General features: G+C 36.4%; 2 protein-coding genes across 7 annotated transcripts; one reads left to right on the top strand and one right to left on the bottom strand.

The window, feature by feature from the left end:
* Positions 1 to 1,455: 1,455 nt before the first annotated feature.
* LOC311092979 (CMP-N-acetylneuraminate-beta-galactosamide-alpha-2,3-sialyltransferase 1-like) lies at positions 1,456 to 9,680 on the bottom strand. Of its 2 annotated transcripts, none has more exons than XM_084130022.1 (7): positions 9,589 to 9,680; positions 6,038 to 6,346; positions 4,342 to 4,535; positions 4,077 to 4,256; positions 3,922 to 3,967; positions 3,132 to 3,251; positions 1,456 to 2,007 (listed from the first exon to the last, which is right to left on the bottom strand). In XM_084130022.1, exons 2-7 carry the CDS (start codon positions 6,308 to 6,310, stop codon positions 1,843 to 1,845), a joined length of 978 nt encoding a protein of 325 aa, XP_083986148.1. In that variant the 5' UTR covers positions 6,311 to 6,346; positions 9,589 to 9,680; the 3' UTR covers positions 1,456 to 1,842. The 2 variants fall into 2 exon arrangements, with proteins under 2 accessions (XP_083986148.1, XP_083986149.1); XM_084130023.1 differs by lacking the exon at positions 9,589 to 9,680 and adding an exon at positions 7,853 to 7,926 and having other exon boundaries at positions 1,497 to 2,007.
* Positions 9,681 to 10,367: 687 nt separating this feature from the next.
* Positions 10,368 to 18,239, top strand: LOC311092984 (uncharacterized protein). Of its 5 annotated transcripts, XR_014608348.1 has the most exons (6): positions 10,368 to 10,504; positions 15,746 to 15,860; positions 15,958 to 16,036; positions 16,125 to 16,175; positions 16,784 to 16,890; positions 17,675 to 18,239. XR_014608348.1 is itself a non-coding variant. In XM_084130039.1 (5 exons), the coding sequence occupies exons 2-5, from the start codon at positions 15,846 to 15,848 to the stop codon at positions 17,839 to 17,841; spliced, it is 312 nt and encodes a 103-aa protein (XP_083986165.1). In that variant the 5' UTR covers positions 10,369 to 10,504; positions 15,746 to 15,845; the 3' UTR covers positions 17,842 to 18,154. The 5 variants fall into 5 exon arrangements, 2 of the variants coding, with proteins under 2 accessions (XP_083986165.1, XP_083986166.1); XR_014608349.1 differs by lacking the exon at positions 16,125 to 16,175 and having other exon boundaries at positions 10,369 to 10,504; positions 17,675 to 18,191; XM_084130039.1 differs by lacking the exon at positions 16,784 to 16,890 and having other exon boundaries at positions 10,369 to 10,504; positions 17,675 to 18,154.
* Positions 18,240 to 18,707: the final 468 nt, after the last annotated feature.

The raw sequence follows: 18,707 nt of genomic DNA on the forward strand, positions 1-18,707 counted from the left end.
AGCTGTTTTAACTAAAAGCAACTTGCGCTGATATATCTTAAAATATGTAAGTGCCATGGTTTTGTCTCAAGATCCCCATCAGTAATATATATATATATATATATATGTAAGCTATAACCTAAATATCCTAATTTAACTGAGGCCTAATCCTGACTTAATCTAATCTGTGAAACCAGGCCAATAACCCAGTCCCAGTGCCTTTTATTTTCAGACACCCAGAAAGAAGTCACGTACCTTCCACCATTGGTAGACGTCTGTCTGTAACACACTGTTTCTCCTGTTCAGCAGAGGTGGAACTGTGGGGTTGAACCGCAAGAAGAACCAGTCATCATCGTTCAGATCCGTGACACAATTATCACAAGCGCACAGACCTCCTTTGGTGGAATCAACTGATGTTTTGAGAAAATTATAAATCACCGCGTTTTGTAAGAACATAAAAAGAAATAAGATGCTAAAAGTGAAAAGCCCTGTGATGTACGGATATCTCCATTTAGTGAAGGTAACCATATTTTCAGCTGTTGAAGAGGGTTTAAAATCCTACAGCTGAGAAGAGAAAAAACACATTATTAGTGTGCAATGTATTATTACACTCTTAAAGAACCCTTAAAAATAGGGCACTAGGCTATGTAACCTACTGAATTAAAATAAAAGGAATTTGCTGTAACCCATTTATTTTTTACAGGTGTATTTTGAATTTAGCACTGCATTGTGTGGTGTGGTGTTTTAGGTTTAAAGTAAATGTCCGGATAATGCATAGGTTAATGTCCTGACAGAAAATTACCAGTAGGCTAGGCTACTTTTATTTTTTTGCAGTGTACTTTATTAAATGTTACATTTATCATAATCTCACAAGCTTTCCCACCCATCTTTATTGTGTTTGATAGGCCTAAAACAAATTTCAAGGTAACTAACTGTAGGCCTACCAGAAAACAAGAAACGTGATTCATACAGGGTTTCCAAAGTCATGTAAAACCTTAAAACCCGGATTTATAATGGAATTTTAAAATTGTGAACACCCACTGACTTTCATAGTGGGAAATAAATACTATGGAAGTCAATGGGGTCCATCAACTGTTTGGTTACAGACATTCTTCAAAATATCTTCTGTGTATTTAAACTCTCTCTTTAAGAATCAGGTTATACTGAAACTAAAACCATAGTCACCTTTATTTATTTTTTAGCTTATCCATTTTATATTTGTTTTAGCAAAGACTGCAGTCCTTACATACATTCTTTAATGTACTCGGTAAATAAATGTGTAAATAAATGCCTAAAAAGAGTTACCAAGTGCTTGAACTTTAGAAAAAAAAGAAAAAAAAACCTATCCTGTTTACTGCCAATTATCCTAAAAAAAAATAAGGCAAAACAGCCCGATAAAACGTGTGTACCGTCAGAAGAAAAAAGGAAAATTGCAAATGTAAAAAACAGAAAAAAGAAAACAGAAAAATCATCATCAACAAGGAAAAAAAATGAAATTTTATTTAATAATACTTTACAGAAAGGCATAACTTTACAGAATTGTAAGGGACATACACATAAAACCATTCTGTTTAGTAAATGCATTCATTACCTGATATATTAATATATTTATTTACCTTCTGATGTAATATATTGTATTATTTTTTATTTATCTCTAATTGTTCCACTTTCTCTGTTAACAAGGACAATATGCTCTTGGCAGACCATTGGAAATAAGAAACTTGTTCTTAATTGATTTGCCTGGTTAAATACAGGTACATAAATAAATATTCATAAATAAATCTATTTTGAAAATGCAGGCTTTTTGAAAAGATTTAATTAAAAGCCTTAACCAAAGATGTAATACTGAGAAAAAAATGTCAATTACCACCCTTTATGCATAGAAATCTTGTTTATCTGCAGAAGCTCATTTATGGTTTTATTTTCAAAGTCTCCAACATGAACGCCTGTGCTGAAGTGAGTCAAGATGCCGTCAAAATAGTGATGCCAGTGTCCGTCACTTTTCGCTCCAAACCCGAAAACATTGACCTGTGTGAGAGATTGATAAAATAGGACATAAGTGTTTGCAATGCACCAAAAGTTAAAAATTAAATGAGTGTTTGCATGGCTTGCTTGTACAGGAAATGCATTGATGATTAGCAAACAGTTGGTAACCGTAACATCCAGCTCCGTGGAAATTCACACCCTTAACACTCGCTTAATCTCACTGATGACAATGAAGAGGAAATAAAATTTAGCCTCTTTTTACTATCTGCAAATCAAACCTTAATTTGCATATAGTCAGGTTTAAAATGAAACCAACAACGTTTACGGCACACCTGTAAAAAACGCTCATGGTTTTCATTGACGGTCTGTTGCATATTGCACACTAAACTTTCACATGATTATTTATAATATGCACCACAAGTACACAACCATATTCAGCAAGGATGCATTAAATTGATCAAAAGTCAGTAAAAACATTTATAATGTTACAAAAATTTATATTTCAAAGAAATGCTGTTCTTTTGGACTTTTAATTCATGAAAGAATCCTGATAAAGTTTCCACAAAAATATAAAAGCTCAGCTGCTGAACTGTTTTCAACATTGATAATATGAAATTTCTTGAGCAGCAAATCAGCATATTAGAATGATTTCTGAAGGATCATGTGACACTGAAGACTGAAGTAATGATGCTGATCAATAAATTACATTTTAAAACGTTAAAATAGAAAACAATTATTTTAAATTCTATGAATATTTCACATACTGTATTTTTTTTACCAAATAACTGCAGCCTTGAGCAAAAGAGACTTCTTTCTAAAACATGAAAAATCTTAGTTTTAGTACTTCAGGATTATTGGGTCTTTGAATCAGAGCCCTTTATTGTGCACTGTTAACAATGCATCTAAGTGTGTGTCAGCATCTACATAAAATGGATAATGAAATAATGAATGAATGCCATGAGTTAAAGACAGCGGCTGTTGTTGGCATCATGGATTTCAGATTAGCCCGCCTCTAAATGACATGTAAAACCAAAAAGATGTTGGTCCTTTTACATGTCAATCAAATGGTCTCTTGCAAAGTGCACTAGACTAGACTTGGCTCTGGCTCTGGCTCTGGCTCTGTGAGACAAGCATTGCAGGAATTGAATAAGAGACAAATCTTTTACCTGATCACAGATGTGCAGGGCGAATATCAATGTAATGAAGCCAGTAGAAGGATATTTGCCATGTTTCTGCAGCCAGCTCTCATAAACGTATTTTATGAATACAGGATGGATGATCATCACCTTAAAAAACAACCAAAATAATCAAGCAATACACTCTTAAAAATAAACATTCTTTATATGCATTGATGGTTCCATAAAGAACCTTTCATTTGCACAAAAGTTTCTTTATAGTGGAAAGCTGTTCTTTAGATTTTAAAAATGTGTTTCACACTAAAGGCCCACTCACACCAAGGACGATAACTATAACGATAAAGATATCGCTCGAAATATAAAAGAATAGCAGACTCCAGACCACAACTATAACCGCACAGAGAAACAATATCGTTGGAATCACTTTCAGGACAATTTTTTCTTGCTGATAACAATAAAAACATCAGAATCTATCCTGCTTTAAAGAGTTCGAGCACTTAAAGCTGCAGGAGACAAAATTACAGCGCATGCTTAATAACTGAAAAATATTGTCTGCTGGTGTGGATGCTATTCCAGGAATCGTAATAGTTATCTTTATAGTTATCGTTCTTGGTGCTAACGGGGCTTGAGAAAAAAACAAAAACAAATGGCTTTTCTGTGGCATCGCTGTGAAAACCCCCTTTTGGAACCTTTATTTGTGCACACTTCAGGTGATTCTGACTTAATCATGCATATTTTAATGACATTTGTTCAGAAAAACTATACAGATCAATACGTGAAAATCAAATGTAATATAATGATTGATAAATATGATTCTTACCTGGTCTCTGTCTGCATTTACTGAAGGTCTCACTCTCATATAAGTGCTGAGGAAAACAAAGATTCATTACATTAAGATAATTGCCTTAAAATGTGGAAGATGTGTGTCTGAAGGCTTTTTAATAATTCTGTGAGCGTGTGAGGAAACAACTGTACCTCGTGATGTGTCTGGTGGTGAAGACACTGATGAGCCAGCGCATGTCTTGAATCTTAAAGGGCAGAAGCACCAGATGGGTGGAGTTATCCACGTCTACAGCGCTCTCAGGATACAGAATCCGGTGAGTGGTCTTAGATCCCACATCCTTCTCAAAGCCTTTTGTAGGACCCTTATTTATCCTGAGGTAAGAGCATGAAGATGCATTTTTAAAAGTCATCTTTGGTTGTATGCATCGTCGAGACTTCAAAAGAGAAAATAACATACCTTATGACAAAGTCATGGCTGTCTATTAGTTGACCATAGTGGGATGCCAGGAGGTTCCCAGAGTTTCCCACCACAGCACAGGTTCTGCAGCGATCTGGACCAGCGTCTGAGTAGTGTTCCTCATCGGGGAAGAGAGAAAACAATGTGTCCACCACATCTGTGTAGTTAGCTTTAGAAGATTCAGACTGTAGACCCTATATGAATGTTAAAACACATGATCGGGTTTTAGAGCTTTCGGAATAGGAAGCTTTCACTGGGAAGACTCATTTTAAAGGGGTCATGACATGGATTAAAAAAAATAAAATAAAAAATAATAATAATTATATATATATACATGTATATGTGAAACAGCATCAACACCCATTCACTTTTGCACATGAGTAAGTTTGGAAAACTTATAAATTACAAAAAAAGTCTTCATATAAAATTGTCATTTACAGAGAGCATTATGAAATAATTTACCATTTTTAATATGTTACTTTCTACATTAACGAAAGTTGGTGTTCAGATGTAACAACGCTGAAGATGTGCTCTCCTAATTTAGAGATTTACAGGCGTTTATAAACTAAACGTTTCTATTCGTCGCAGGAGTTTTCCTCTTTCATTCTCGTGAATGTTTACATGCCTCCAGACGCACGGCGCTGCAACTGCTGGCTGAAAAGCAAAACTCCCCACTGACAAAATACAGACAGCACGTTACATGTCCCACCAGAGACAGTAATACACTGGACCACTGTTAAGGCTCCGATAAACTCACAGCGAAGTTCGTTTTCGTTCTTCGTTTAGGGATAAAATGAAGTTCGAAATACGTGACCAAAAGATACTGTTATTGAACATCTGAAGCCGTCCCCACTGCTGAGAGCTGTTTAGATGAATAGGCCTAAGTAAATGTGTGCTGCACAGTGCACACACACCTAACTATTACATAGTCGCCATGGACCAATGGCAGTACGAAGGTGTTTTGCAGGCAAGCCGTTTCGAAATCCCAAAACAAACACCTAGCCAACTTCGTTTCGACCAGAGTTTGTTCGAAATTACGTCACATCAGTTTGTATTTTGGTTTTTCAATTTTGCTTGAAGTGTATTGGGGCCTTTACACCACAATAAAGGACGCATATCACTCGGTCCCACATGCAGCTTTGGATCTCTCTGATTCACTGTAGTTCATCTTATACCGACCTACAGGCAGAAACTGAAATCAGTTAAACCTGTAATTAGGACTGTGTGCGTCCATGGTTTGCACATGTGTGTGTGCGTGTCCCTACTCACTACCTGGATGAGTTAAATGCAGAGGAGAAATTCCGAGTATGGGTTACCATACTTGGCCTTCCTGCCATGAGAATACATGCATTCCTACCAGGACATTATTATCATTCAGTAATGATAAACCATGGTTTATCAGACCAGAACACTGGAGCACTGTGAAATCTCCATTGGTGGTCCCTATTGTTTACCATATGGCGAAAAAAAAAAATACTATTGAAGTCAAACCAGAAACTGTTTGGTTACACAAATTCTTCAAAATCTTCTTTTATGTTCAACAGAAGAGAGAAACTCACACAGGTTTGAAAATTTCATTTTATGGACAGGGAATTTTACTTTTAATTTTACAATTATGCCATTTATTAACCGTGATCAAATCAACCCCAGTCTCCCCCACCCTTGGTTTTCAGACACCCAGAAAGAAGTCACGTACCTTCCACCATCGGTAGACGTCTGTCTTTAACACACTGTTTCTCCTGTTCAGCAGAGGTGGAACTGTGGGGTTGAACCGCAAGAAGAACCAGTCATCATCGTTCAGATCCGTGACACAATTATCACAAGCGCACAGATCTCCTTTGGTGGAATCAACTGATGTTTTGAGGAAATCATAAATCACCGTGTTTTGGAAGAACATAAAAAGAAATAAGATGCTAAAAGTGAAGAGCCCTGTGATGTACGGATATCTCCATTTAGTGAAGGTAACCATATTTTCAGCTGTTGAAGAGGGTTTAAAATCCTACAGCTGAGAAGAGAAAAAATACATTAGCGTGCAATTTATTATTAGGCACTCAAAGAATCCTTATACTGACAAAAATGGCACAATGTAGGCTACTTTATTAAAGTGAAGGAATTTTCCGGATTTATTTTTCACAGGCGTTTTACCTGTATTTTGAATAGCCTACCTGGGAGAAAATCACCAGTAGCCTAGCCTAAGCTATCCTACATTTTTCAGGGTTTTTTTACAGCGTGCATTAATAAATGTTACATTTATCATTATCCTCATCTCATATGATTTTCCATCTTCATTGTGTTTGATGGGTTATATATTTTTTATTGTATTTATAATATTTTATTTTCATAATTGTAATTGTATAATTAATAAGTGTCATAATTGTATATTTTTTCATTTGTTACTATCTTAACTTGTTAATTTTTATATTGTTATTAATAAAAGTTTTATATTTATTTATTTATTGGATGCATTGTCATGCATGTTTGTTATATTTGAGCAAAGAGAAGTTGTATTTTGTTGTCTATTATATGTAGTAATTCATTTGCTGTCTATTTGATGACTTATCTATTCTTGGGCTACGTTTAGACATCTATTAAATTTTCACTGACAGCCCAAAATTAGCCTTGTTTTAGCCTAGTCGTCTGAGCTGTGTTTGGACGGCTATTAAACGTCTTTTAAACGCAAAATTGCTTGCTGGGTGAACTTTTGCTGTGTAATTGTAACAATGAGCACTCAAATACACCAAACCAACAATTACTAAAAACACACACAAAAACTGATTTTGCACGGGCACTTTGCACTGCTCCCTGAATTGACGCGCTTATTCATTTCTGGATGTTAACTGAATACGTAAGTCAGCTATGCTGTTTACTTCTGAATATTATATTTCATTTTGGTGCGCTTAACGTTATTCACTACTGTGTAATAGTAGCCTATGCTATTCACCAACTAAACATATCCTATTCAATGCGTTCACAGTCTCTTTCACGGGCATTATTTGTAGTAGCCTATTCACAAACTGTTTGCTCAAGCATAGCGTTTTCTCGGAGTTCACTGTGTGCTTTCTACCATGCACAAATAAAAATGTCACTGAACTTTTGCTGTGTAATTGTAACAATGAGCACTCAAACCAACAATTACTAAAAACACACAAAAACTGATTTTGCACGGGCATTTTGCACTAGTTTACCTTAAATCTATCTTTAACGTAATTCTAACCTTATCCCTAAAACAAACACTTAACCCTCAAACAGCCCTTTAAAGGCGTGTCAGAAAGCGAGGACCAGCCAAAAGGTCCTCATTTTACTCACTTTGTCATCACTCCACTCAAACTTAGTCCTCAAAAAGATAACTATACAAGTGCACACACACAGAAATAAACTTAAAAAACTGTATTACATTAAATATGGGAAAACTGCATTCTAGTATTCAAACTGAAGAGTCATTTTCTAGTGTGTGACAAAGACAGAAACTAATATTAATTTAAAATAAAAAAATAGTGTTAAGTTAACGTACCTGATGTTTGTAAAAACACTTTTTTAAACACAATCTGGAACAATAGCAGTAAACTAGAGGTAGAACTAGAGGTGTGAATCTAGAGGTAGATGATCAGGTTAAATAAGGGATGAATCTTAAGGGGGAGGTGTTTCTCTTCTACACCTCCTGATCATACAACACTGTTTGCATTCACTTATCTCTGATATAAAATACATAGCTTTCACATGCAGAAGCCATTGACATTTCTATAGCAAATAAAATTTGTCTAGTACAGGGTTTCTCAAACTCGGTCCCGGATGGCCACTGTCCTGCACAGTTTAGCTCCAACCCTGATTAGCTTGCTCAGGTGTGTTTGATCAGGGTTGGAGCTAAACTGTGCAGGACAGTGGCCCTCCAGGACAGAGTATACTCAGCCATATATCTATATTAAAGAGCTGATTTTAAAATGAACAAGTATTGGAGCACATGACAGTGATATGACATGCCAGGGTTAGTCTCAAAATGGAGTAGAGGTGGAAATATCCAAATGCCTCACTTCTGATGTCAATGCGTTCTAGTGATTACATCATAACTCAACAAAAACATTTAATGTTCTGACAGTTACCCATTATGGCAAAACCATAAATTAATGAAACAGTAAGGGCCTTAAATCTGTATATTATCAAAACTTTTCAACTATCTAAAGTCAATTATAACCTGGGGTGGATCCTGAAATTTTTCATCTTTATTTTAATAAAATTATTAATTATTATTCAAATATGGTGGCAAAGAGGTATGATATTATGAAAGTGTGTTTCTGCCACGGAATAAAACAATTTAAAAGATAATTGTGACTTTCTCACAATTCTGACTTTTTTCCTCACATTTTGCGAGTTTACATCTCACAAGTTTTTTTTTGTTTTTTGTTGCAATTAAGACATAGATTTTGCAAGTTTATACACCTTTGACAAACCATGGGTTTGCAAAGGGGAAATGATTGTGGTGAAATTGTTTGTTTCTGCAGACATTTAAAACCGAGATTACAAAATAACCTTCAGACTTCAGCTCACAAATTAAATTACATACCAGGAAGAATCTTTTTTATTTCCTCCTCCTTATAAATAACATACATTGCATATCATTACATTTAACTTGTGATTTAAAACAATAATATCTTCATAACAGGTCCAAGTTTTTTGTGTGTGTTTCACGCTTGTTTCAAAATTAATCTTGTTGGAAGGTCTGAGTAAAAAAAGACAAGAACAACCATTCAAATTCCATTAAATATCACATTATGACAAAAAAGGCAAGTTATTTGCTTGCACTTAACAGAGGAAAAAAGTTTCTGACCACCTAAACCTTTTCAAGTGCTCAAGGATTAGCTGGTTAGCAGGCCCTGAATAAAGTCAGATGTTATTCAGTCTGTTTTTGCAAGCAACATTACAATATTTCATTAATAAGATGTTTTATAGTGCCCAATTTGTTTTTGAAGGGTCCTTAAAAGCATTAATTGCCATGAAACTGAACCAGCTGAGCAAGCGTCACTGAGATAAATGTGAATGTCAGCACAAGATATGACCTTTATGGAATTAGCTTTAGCATGGTGGAAATGATCCACCATAGACTGACCATGTAGCTTATATTATTAAACATAATCTACACCTACTGTCTGGCAGCTGATATGCAGAGGATCTTTAAGAAGTAATTTAGACATTTTCTGGCTATTTACGTGCTTTACAGAAGTCTTTGTGAATGTATGCTGTTATTGTGCTGACCTGATTCTGGATCAGAGCATTTGCGTGAAGTGTTTGGTCAGGTCTCATCTCTCCCAAATACCAATCAAATCGATTTAGTAATGATTGCTAGCAGCTGTTGATGTGGAAGTTGCGTAGGCTATAAAGGGTTTGAGACAGGCTGTGTTTGAAATAGCCATATATGCACTCCTTCACTATTACTTAACTAATATAGTCCATTTGAAGGATTGTTTGTGCTTGCTGTTTAATAGAGACTTATTAAACTTGGCAGCTCAAGTAATTAAAGAATTTATCTTGAATTCTGTCTTGGAAACATGTATAAAGCTTAATTTAACAATTTCATAAACTAAAAGGAATTTATACCTGTAAATGATATTACATTGGACCAGCGGTGGAAAATGGAGGATGGATGATTAAGATGCGGGCGCCATCTTGTGGCGAGAAGCGGGAATTCACAGTGGATTATTGGGATTCTCTAGCGAGCCGTTGAGCGTCTAGGGGCGAATTACAAACGGCGTTTTTGCACCCTTGAAGGGCACTTCGGGAAGGGGCCGCTATTTATAGGGGTATTCCAAACGAAAGTGAACAACTGAATTCCTTCACGATGGACCCTTCCACAAGTCCCTTAGGGTAGGGAACATGGTCACTTCAAGGAAGTTCGAATTACGTGGGAGCTGAGCTCCCATAGAGAGAGGATGAGCTCCCATGAAAGCAGTAAAATCATACTGGGGGTCTCTAAAAATCATCAGCACCATTGTACAAAATTCCCCGCCTCACGCATGCGCGAGTCGAACTTGTTCAGACTTGCCTGATGCATGCGCAGAAAGTTTCATTCGGCAGCATCCAGTATAAAAGTTATACGGAGTTTCCTGGCATTGTTTATTTTCTTTCTAAAAGTCTTTTCCCTTGTGTGGTATTGCTGTGCGTTCATAACTATGTAAGTAGAACTATTTAATGTCATTGTAGACGTTTTTCATAGAGTGTCAGAGCGTGATTCAGTTTATTTTACCTCAGAAATATTATTGTCAACATAGCTACAGTCGAGCACAGCGCTCGCGCGTGTACGAGTCATCTTGTTTATTTTGTCAACTATGTTTATTCATTCGGGAAAGGGAGTTGCTTGTCATATGTTGATTAAAACATTTATCGATGCCTTATCGGCGTATTAGTTATGTGATAACGAGCGCACGGGAGTGCTAGAGCAGCGCACACACATTTGTAATCTGACACCTCTTGATAGCTGCAGCGGCAGATCGATCTGTTTAATGCAGCTGCATTTAGAATATATATTGTAATAAGCTCTGGTTTGCTGATACTTCATATAACTTAAACTTATCTGTGTATATTCTGTCATGTCATATTATCATTTATACTTATCCTTATTTTGTTCTCACAGAAACCACTTTGATACATATATCCACACAAACCCTGCAATTGTATGACCTAATAAACGTTGAAGATGGACAAGTTAACTCTGGAGTAGCTGCAGTTCTTTCTGACAGAAGAATTAGGCCAGTTGAGTTCCAACCATCTCACTGTGCGCAAAATATCCCACAACCATTATTTTAAATTACAAATAAAGCACTTTTCCTTCAGACTACTGTAGCGTGACTTAAAAGATAGGACAAGATGTCAAACACATGGATCTCGCGGGATCTCGGATCGTCATCACACTACATCCTTATGCTTCGCTTTCTGCCAGGACTTTTCCTGACTTTTCTCAACTCACAGAAGTGACGTCAACGCAAGTGTTATTTTAACATTGGTGTAATTTGCGGGTGGGAAATGTCCCCACCACTTTTTGCTAAGGTCGATATTGTCCCCACCACTTTTGAAACATCTCGATCGCGGCACTAATATACCAATACAAATAAATAAAACATCTTCAGTTAACTAGCAGAGCATTCATTTAGTTCGTTTGTTAAATAAGAGCCGATCTAGCGCTGAAATGTGTTTTTTTTAAATAAAGTGATCAAAGTGCTCGTTGCTGCTGCGATCAGTGGCGCGGATTCTGTGTTCTCTTGTGGCTCATGCAGGCACAGTCTTCACTCGGACGCGCGCTTCAATCCGTTGTGGAGACTCTCTATTTGTTCCGGTGAAATTACAAAACAAAATGCACACAAACGTGTCCTTAACCACTGAAAAAAACATAATCGGTTTTGATGAGAAAAAAAGAAAAAACTATGCAGATTAGAACCCACAACCACGAACCTCTGACACGCTTGGCAAAAGTTCTGCCACTGGACCACTTAAATGCACGCTTAAAGTTTTAAAGCCTCATTAAACGACAAATTACACCACATGTACCATTTAAATTGAATTGTGTTAGCAACGTTTTTTTTATTAAACATTTTTATTTATTTAGGCCTACATTAGTAAACTACACCACGCCTGCTCATAGGCTACTTTTTTTTTCTTTTTTTTTTTTTTTTTTTTTTTTTAAAGAGACCCTCACAAAGATTAAATCATAATTCGAACCCTGAATTTAATCGTTTATGGTCATGTGAATCCTCACGATTAATTTTAAATCTAGACATGGCGGAAGAGTTGGACTTAACGTAGGCTATAAACAGAATAATTCAAGTTGTTGTATTTTGTTGTGATATTGCACACACATTTTCGTCATCCATTTCATATTAAGTTTGATCAAGTTTCATAGATAAGAAATGTTTATGTTTAATGCCTAAAAGTGCCCTGCTCACTCCAAAGTTCCCACTTCACGGGCTCTGCCCAAGTGTCCATCTGAGTGAGTTGGGCATAGGGATGTCCACGTCACTTCCGATTGGAATTTGCCCTAGATCGGTTGTACAGTCATTATTATATGGTGCATTGTGAGATTGAATGAGTGCACTCGATAACGTCCATATGGTTTCGGGCACCACTAGAAATGGCTGTCGACTTAAATTATTATTTCTTCCATTGAAGCTCAAGATGCCCTTTGGATCATTCTCAAATTATTCAGAGCATTCATCTCGTTTTTGACCTCGATCTTTATGGCCTAAAGCAAAGGAGACAACCAATTCAGAGGGAGTTCGCAGTGAACAGTGTGTGTGTGTGTGTGTGTGTGTGTGTGTGTGTGTGTGTGTGTGTGACCACTAGAGGGCAGTGTGAGCTTAGTGACACATTTAAGAGAATGTAGTTTTTCTTTATTGAACAGGGAAAGTGTCAGCCTTCTCACGTTCGTTTTATGGGAAACTATTAAATGTAGGCCCTAACATAGCCTACCAAACATAAATTGTATAAAACTGAAAAGTAAAAATGACCACTACTTTAGGCTACTAGCCTACTTAGGCTAGTGTTTTAGACTTAGGCTAGGCCTACAACTTTTGAGTTTAACTTGGAGTAAGAAGTGGTTGTAAAAAAAAAAAAAAAGTGCATCACAATAAGTGTGGTTGTCAAAATATTTGGTAACTTAGCATAATTTCATTAAGTTCAGTGACAACATGGTAATGGTAGGCTAATGACTGGTGGCTACTGTTTTTTTATAAGTTCCGGACACAAATTTCACGATTTTAATTGTGCAGCTACCCAGCAAACATTGGTCCGACGGCAACGTCGTGTCCCTGGCCAAAAATAGTCGCGGTAGGACGGCATAAATCGGTAAAAATATGTAACACAGAACATTTCCTAAAAATGCATCCAGATACATTTGTACATGTCTACAGTTCTCTTGGGTTGCATGTATAATTGTTATTTTGACTGGGTAGAGTGGGGGAAAACGCCCCCCTTAAGGAAAATGTGACATTACAGATTATGTTACATTACATTATGTTACAAAACATAAATGTGACTAGAATTGCCATCCCGGTTTTGAGTGACTATGGCAGGAGTTATTCACCAAATATTAAAATTGCTCAGCCTTCATAATTAATTAGCATTTTGACTGAAAATATTTTTGTACAAAGGGGGCGTTTTGCCCCAGCGGTGGGGTAAAACGCCCCCCAAGGTGGGGTAAAATGCCCCCTTTCTTACAAACCAGTTTTCTTCATAAATCAACAGCAAAATTAACAGACAATAGTTTTTAATCTCTAAAAGTAAAAGGCAAGTAATGTATAAACATGTATATATATTAATATTTATTTCAGCAATGTCCAAAATAGCCAAATTTAGCTACCTTCCATCAGTGAGCTAACTTTGCTAGCAAGCTAGCTAGTTAATGTTCACTTGAGGTAATTTTTTTATGTTTTGTTCAATTATTTTGATTTTACCACCTATAGTTAATTTTTTAAATATAATTATATTCCTTATAAATAACATATGATCTCAAACTACAGACTTCACTATTCATCTATCATACATCACTGTGATATCATGCAGAACAATATTCTCTTAAACACTTGTTTACTAATATCTGAAAATTATAGCATTTACCATGTAATCCTCTTCTCTTCAAATATGTCGCTGGTGTCAGCTTCTCCATAGAGATTTGTATATCCCCGTTATCAACGTAGTGCATAGCAACAGTAAAAATGTATATTGACTACTTTTAGTGGTTATTTTGGGAAAAACAGGTGGGGGGCGTTTTCCCCCACTCTACTCTTTCCCTCTACTCTACCCGAGTGTTATTTTGACTTTTACGTGTAGTTCAATATAGTGTATCCGGTGAGAGGACGTCCTGGCGACTTTTACACGTGCATTTATAGTCCATCATGACCCTATATGAAATGCTCGTGAAATATGCAAAAGCTGTGCTTAATCCTTACATGGTTAATACTGCAATAATTAAATTGCAAAAGTAGTTTTTAAGAGGTTGTGAAGACGTCCATTGACGTCCTTTACACGTCTAGTCAAGGCTGTGAATAGACGACCACAGACGTCTTTTACACGTCTAGTCAAGCAAGACAGAAAAAAAAGGAATTATCTTTATGAAATACGATTTGTATACAAAGTAAATATATTTACTTTATCTTGTTTAAATAAATTATAATCACAAAGTGCCCAGTGTGTTTAAGTGATTGCAAGCCACTGCATTTTAGTCGTCCAGTAGGTGACGTCCTTTACACGTGCATTTATAGTCCATCATGACCCTCTATGAAATCCTTATGAAATATGCAAAAGCAATTATGCTTACACCTTGGTTGATACTGCAATAATTAATTTAAGTGCCCCAAGTAGTTTTTAAGAGGTTCTGAAAAGACGTACACTGACGTGCTTTAGCCTACACGTCAAAACTGTGCCACAGAGATGTTGTAGCAAATCTCGCGATATTGCAAAATTATAGGCCTATTATCTCGCGATAAAGCGATAATGCAGCCATTTTTCCGTTTTTCTACAACCACGAGGCGAGCAGGATTTGACGGTGCATTGTTGTGTTGTCGAATTACAAAAAGTTGACGAATTACTAAAAATCTGCTGTTGGGTAAGTACATTTTGTATTATAAATGTAACATTAGACATTCTCTGCTTCAACAGAGTACCCGCCTTCAATGAAGTTAACGCTTGTCAATGGAGAGGGGCCAGATCGACTCTCTGTACAAATTAAATGTACGAGAGTCTGGTAGAAACAGGCTAATTTTTTCTGCCGGTGAGACCAAATTTTGTTATAGGTCGCGCTGGCGCCACCGCAACATTGCCCAGCTGCGAATGGTAAACAAAAAAAAAATGAAAGCGGAACGAAACTGCGCTACTCGTTTGTGTTACGGACCGTTTATTATTTCGGACCATTTCGGATATTTCATGAGTCAGGAGGTGTTTTGCATAAATGTTGACATAATATCCCAAACCGTTTCTGTGATACTGTGTTTATATCTTACACTACTATAAAATTATCTATTTGTGCAGGTGAGGTAATGCACAATGAAAATAGGCAAGTATCAGGAAGGAGACTACCTGATTCCTCACCTATGGCCTCAGCTTTAAATACTTAAGTAATGCTTTATGGCCGTGCCTTTTTGCATAATGAATATAAATCCTGTCTGTATGCAAAGAACGAATCTTCTGTTTTTGATCATATTTGGAATGTATTGTGAGTGTATTATTGTCACTTGGAGGGCAGTTTATGTGCTCTCTATACTAAGGCAGTTAATGGCTCAAGTTTGCTCTGTTACAAAGTTGCTCTCTAACCATACTCTAAGTCTAAGATTACCAATTTTGTAATCACTTCAGTGAAATTTTTAAAACGTTTTAAAATGTTTGTTGTACTTGATGAAATTACATTAAGTTGAAATTTTTTTTTCAGGGTCACATAACGAACAGCCATCTGTCAGACGTAGAATTCAGGAATCCTTCTCCAGGCCATCTGGCAGAACCAAATAGACATTGTATTTGTTTCTTGTTTAATGTCCTTCATAAAGGTGTGTTTTTTTTGTTTTTTTTTACCATATAGTTATGGTGTTTATTGATTAAGGTGTCCTTTCTTACCTTAAATATTTTTCACCCATTTGTCTCCAGTTCCAAATTCTGCATTATCATCCCAGTCCCAGAGGACAACTCTTGACCGCTGCATTCGGGAGAGAGCACAGAAGTGAGGGTATGTGTGTTAATGGTCTTTTCCAGCCATGGGGTTGTCCTATCCAAAACTGAATTTACATTTTACAAATCTTTACATTTTGAAATAGCTGGTACCAGACCCTCAAGGAGCGCTTACCCCATGTCAACTGAAAGTGAAAGTAAGAAATATTATATATTTCTAATTATTGTGAACAGCGTGATTTTTGTTTTTGTAAGATAAAATCAGAGATTGATTTGGTAAATATGGATGATGCTCAAAGACTGAGATGGCTGTTCACATGTGAAACATAAATTAGCCAATTATCTTGAGAAAGCCTGGGAGAAGAGGAAAAAAGCTCTTTATCGAGATGATCTGTAGACGAGGATTTGTTTGTATATGCTGTGTGTGTGTGTATGTATATATTTGTATTCATGTATTTCTCCGAATGATTTGTATGCGACCGGAAGATGTTTGCTAAATAAGTTTGTGGTGTCTTGTAATCCCATGTGGGATGGGCCAAATGTTTGGCATGACACAGAAATAAAAATTTAACTGACTATATATGGTGTGTTTAAAACACTGGCTTATTTGTTTAAAACACTGGCTTATTTGGTGTTTGTTGTCAACTTTTGTTAGAAGTACAAATATTTAACCAAGTATTGAATGATTGATATCATTGTTTTCGCTCGTTGTCAATTCAGTCTCCCCTGATTTGACCTTTACTTGGAATTTTAATTTTTTTATTTTTTTTTGAGGTGAAGTAATCCTGTGTAATTTCTTTCACAGAATCATGTCAAATGCCTTAATGGCGATTTTTCAATATGAGAAGTGGTAGCCAAATTGAAAAGAAGTCAGTCAACGCTACACAAACGCTTTGCACAATGTAATTCAAGGTAATTTTGGCCTTATGACATTGAAAAAAAAAATCTCTTGTTCCTTGTCTAATATTAATGTAATTTTTATTGTTAACTTTTATCTCTTCAGGGGACATTCTTTAAAAGACCACCTGTCTTTATCAGAAATGTCCTTTTCACTTTTACAGTTACACACCTTGTGAAGGGTCTTTCTTAAAGGTGCTATAAGCGATCTCACGCGTTTTTTAGGCCAAAACATTTTTTTTTCACATACCGCAAACATCCGCTAGCTGCCTGTCCCCTGAACACACTGTAAAAAACACGGTCTCTGCAGACAGCCCAGACTCCACAAACTGCAGCAAAAACAAACTGAGCAACAAACAGAGCAACCCACAGCACGAAACATAACAAACTGTTCCAGCCAATAACCGACAAGAATGATGTGGGGGTGGGGGTGGGGGTGGGGGTGGGGGTGGGGGTGGGGTTGGGGTTAGTGTGCGGATGAGGAGGAGGGGAGGGTCTAGCTAGCCTCCGTTTTGTTTGATAATTCGAACATCAACAAGAGGTTACGCCAACCGAGATCGCTTATAGCACCTTTAAGGGCTCAGTATTCAAGAGGGCAAATGCTGTTTTTTTTTTTTTTTTTTTTTTTTTTTTTCACTATTTGAACACATTTAATGCAGAACATCTTTTATTGGCATAAGATTATTATGCAGTAAAATAACATGGTTATTTTCTGACATTTTCAACAAAAAAAGTATGTAATTTACCTAGAAATTAGCCTTTTTCTTCTTTTTTTTTAAACCATATTCTCTTTCCTCAGATGCTGTGATGAGGTGGAGCCCAAATGCTACAGACTCAGACATTGATGCAGCAATGGAGGAACACCTGAAGAACGCTCCAGGAACAGCTGGGGGTGGTGGATTTAAACAAATGAGCCATAAACAAAACAAAAACCATAAAGCCATAAACAAACTTCATAGACTCTAAAAACTTTTATTTATGGCTGTTTAACAGTAATGCAAGACTGTTAGTAACTGAAACTTAGTACTGCCACAGCTCTGACTTCTATTCATCAATGATGGCATATTATAGAAAGACTCTAAAAATAGAATGTGTTGACTGTTCCTGTACTTTTGTTATATTCTGGTTTGATTAATGTCTAACCTTTATGTGAAACTGTTAGAGAAAATGCCATTACCACAGAATTTACCACATTGTACTATTTCTATTATCTCTTTTGAATAGTAGCTGTTTAACAACTGGAAGACATTTCAAATGTAATATTCACAATAAAATGTTGTGCTAAATTATAGCACTATTTTTTTGCTTTAGTCCACAAATAATGTGTTGGTGTACACGTGATTAAAGACGTGGCTTCAACTTTCATTTGGAACTATTTTTCAACCATGATGGGACGTCTCGGACGTCATTAAACGTCCAAATGTTTGCTGGGTATAGGCCTAATTTAAAATCGTTATTGTTTTTACGAACACTCATCCTTAATTATATAGCCTAGGGGAGAGTGGGGTAAAGTGACATTTTTTACATTTGTTCCCCTCTAAGCGAGCTAAAATGTTATATCAATCAAATTTACACATTTCCCATTAATTCAGGATGTTTCCTAGCAATGGAAGTTGTTAGAATGTATTCAGGATAAAGGGCAGTGAAAATATGATTGTTTTTTAAAAAGTGGTCTTGTGTCTCACTTTACCCCAGCTTAGGGGTAAACTGAGACAGACCAGAGAAATCAAGGGGGTAAAGTGAACCAGCTGGGGGTAAACTGATCCACTTACTTTTTCCACTCTGAAACTTCCATAACAACACATGTTGTAACAGTTAGAATCCTGACAGCT

The sequence above is a fragment of the Abramis brama genome, assembly GCF_963993115.1.
Source record: "Abramis brama genome assembly, chromosome: 12".
NCBI lineage: Eukaryota > Metazoa > Chordata > Actinopteri > Cypriniformes > Leuciscidae > Abramis > Abramis brama.

Excerpts from the sequence above, each read along its gene's own strand:
- LOC311092979 (XM_084130022.1), bottom strand. The coding sequence starts at position 6,310 with ATGGTTACCTTCACTAAATGGAGATATCCGTACATCACAGGGCTCTTC. Across the intron at positions 4,536-6,037 it reads ACGTCTACCGATGGTGGAAG|GGTCTACAGTCTGAATCTTC; the intron begins GTACGTGACTTC and ends ACATTCATATAG. Across the intron at positions 3,252-3,921 it reads TAAATGCAGACAGAGACCAG|GTGATGATCATCCATCCTGT; the intron begins GTAAGAATCATA and ends TTGTTTTTTAAG.
- LOC311092984 (XM_084130039.1), top strand. Across the intron at positions 16,037-16,124 it reads GAGAGAGCACAGAAGTGAGG|CTGGTACCAGACCCTCAAGG; the intron begins GTATGTGTGTTA and ends ATTTTGAAATAG. Across the intron at positions 16,176-17,674 it reads CATGTCAACTGAAAGTGAAA|ATGCTGTGATGAGGTGGAGC; the intron begins GTAAGAAATATT and ends CTCTTTCCTCAG.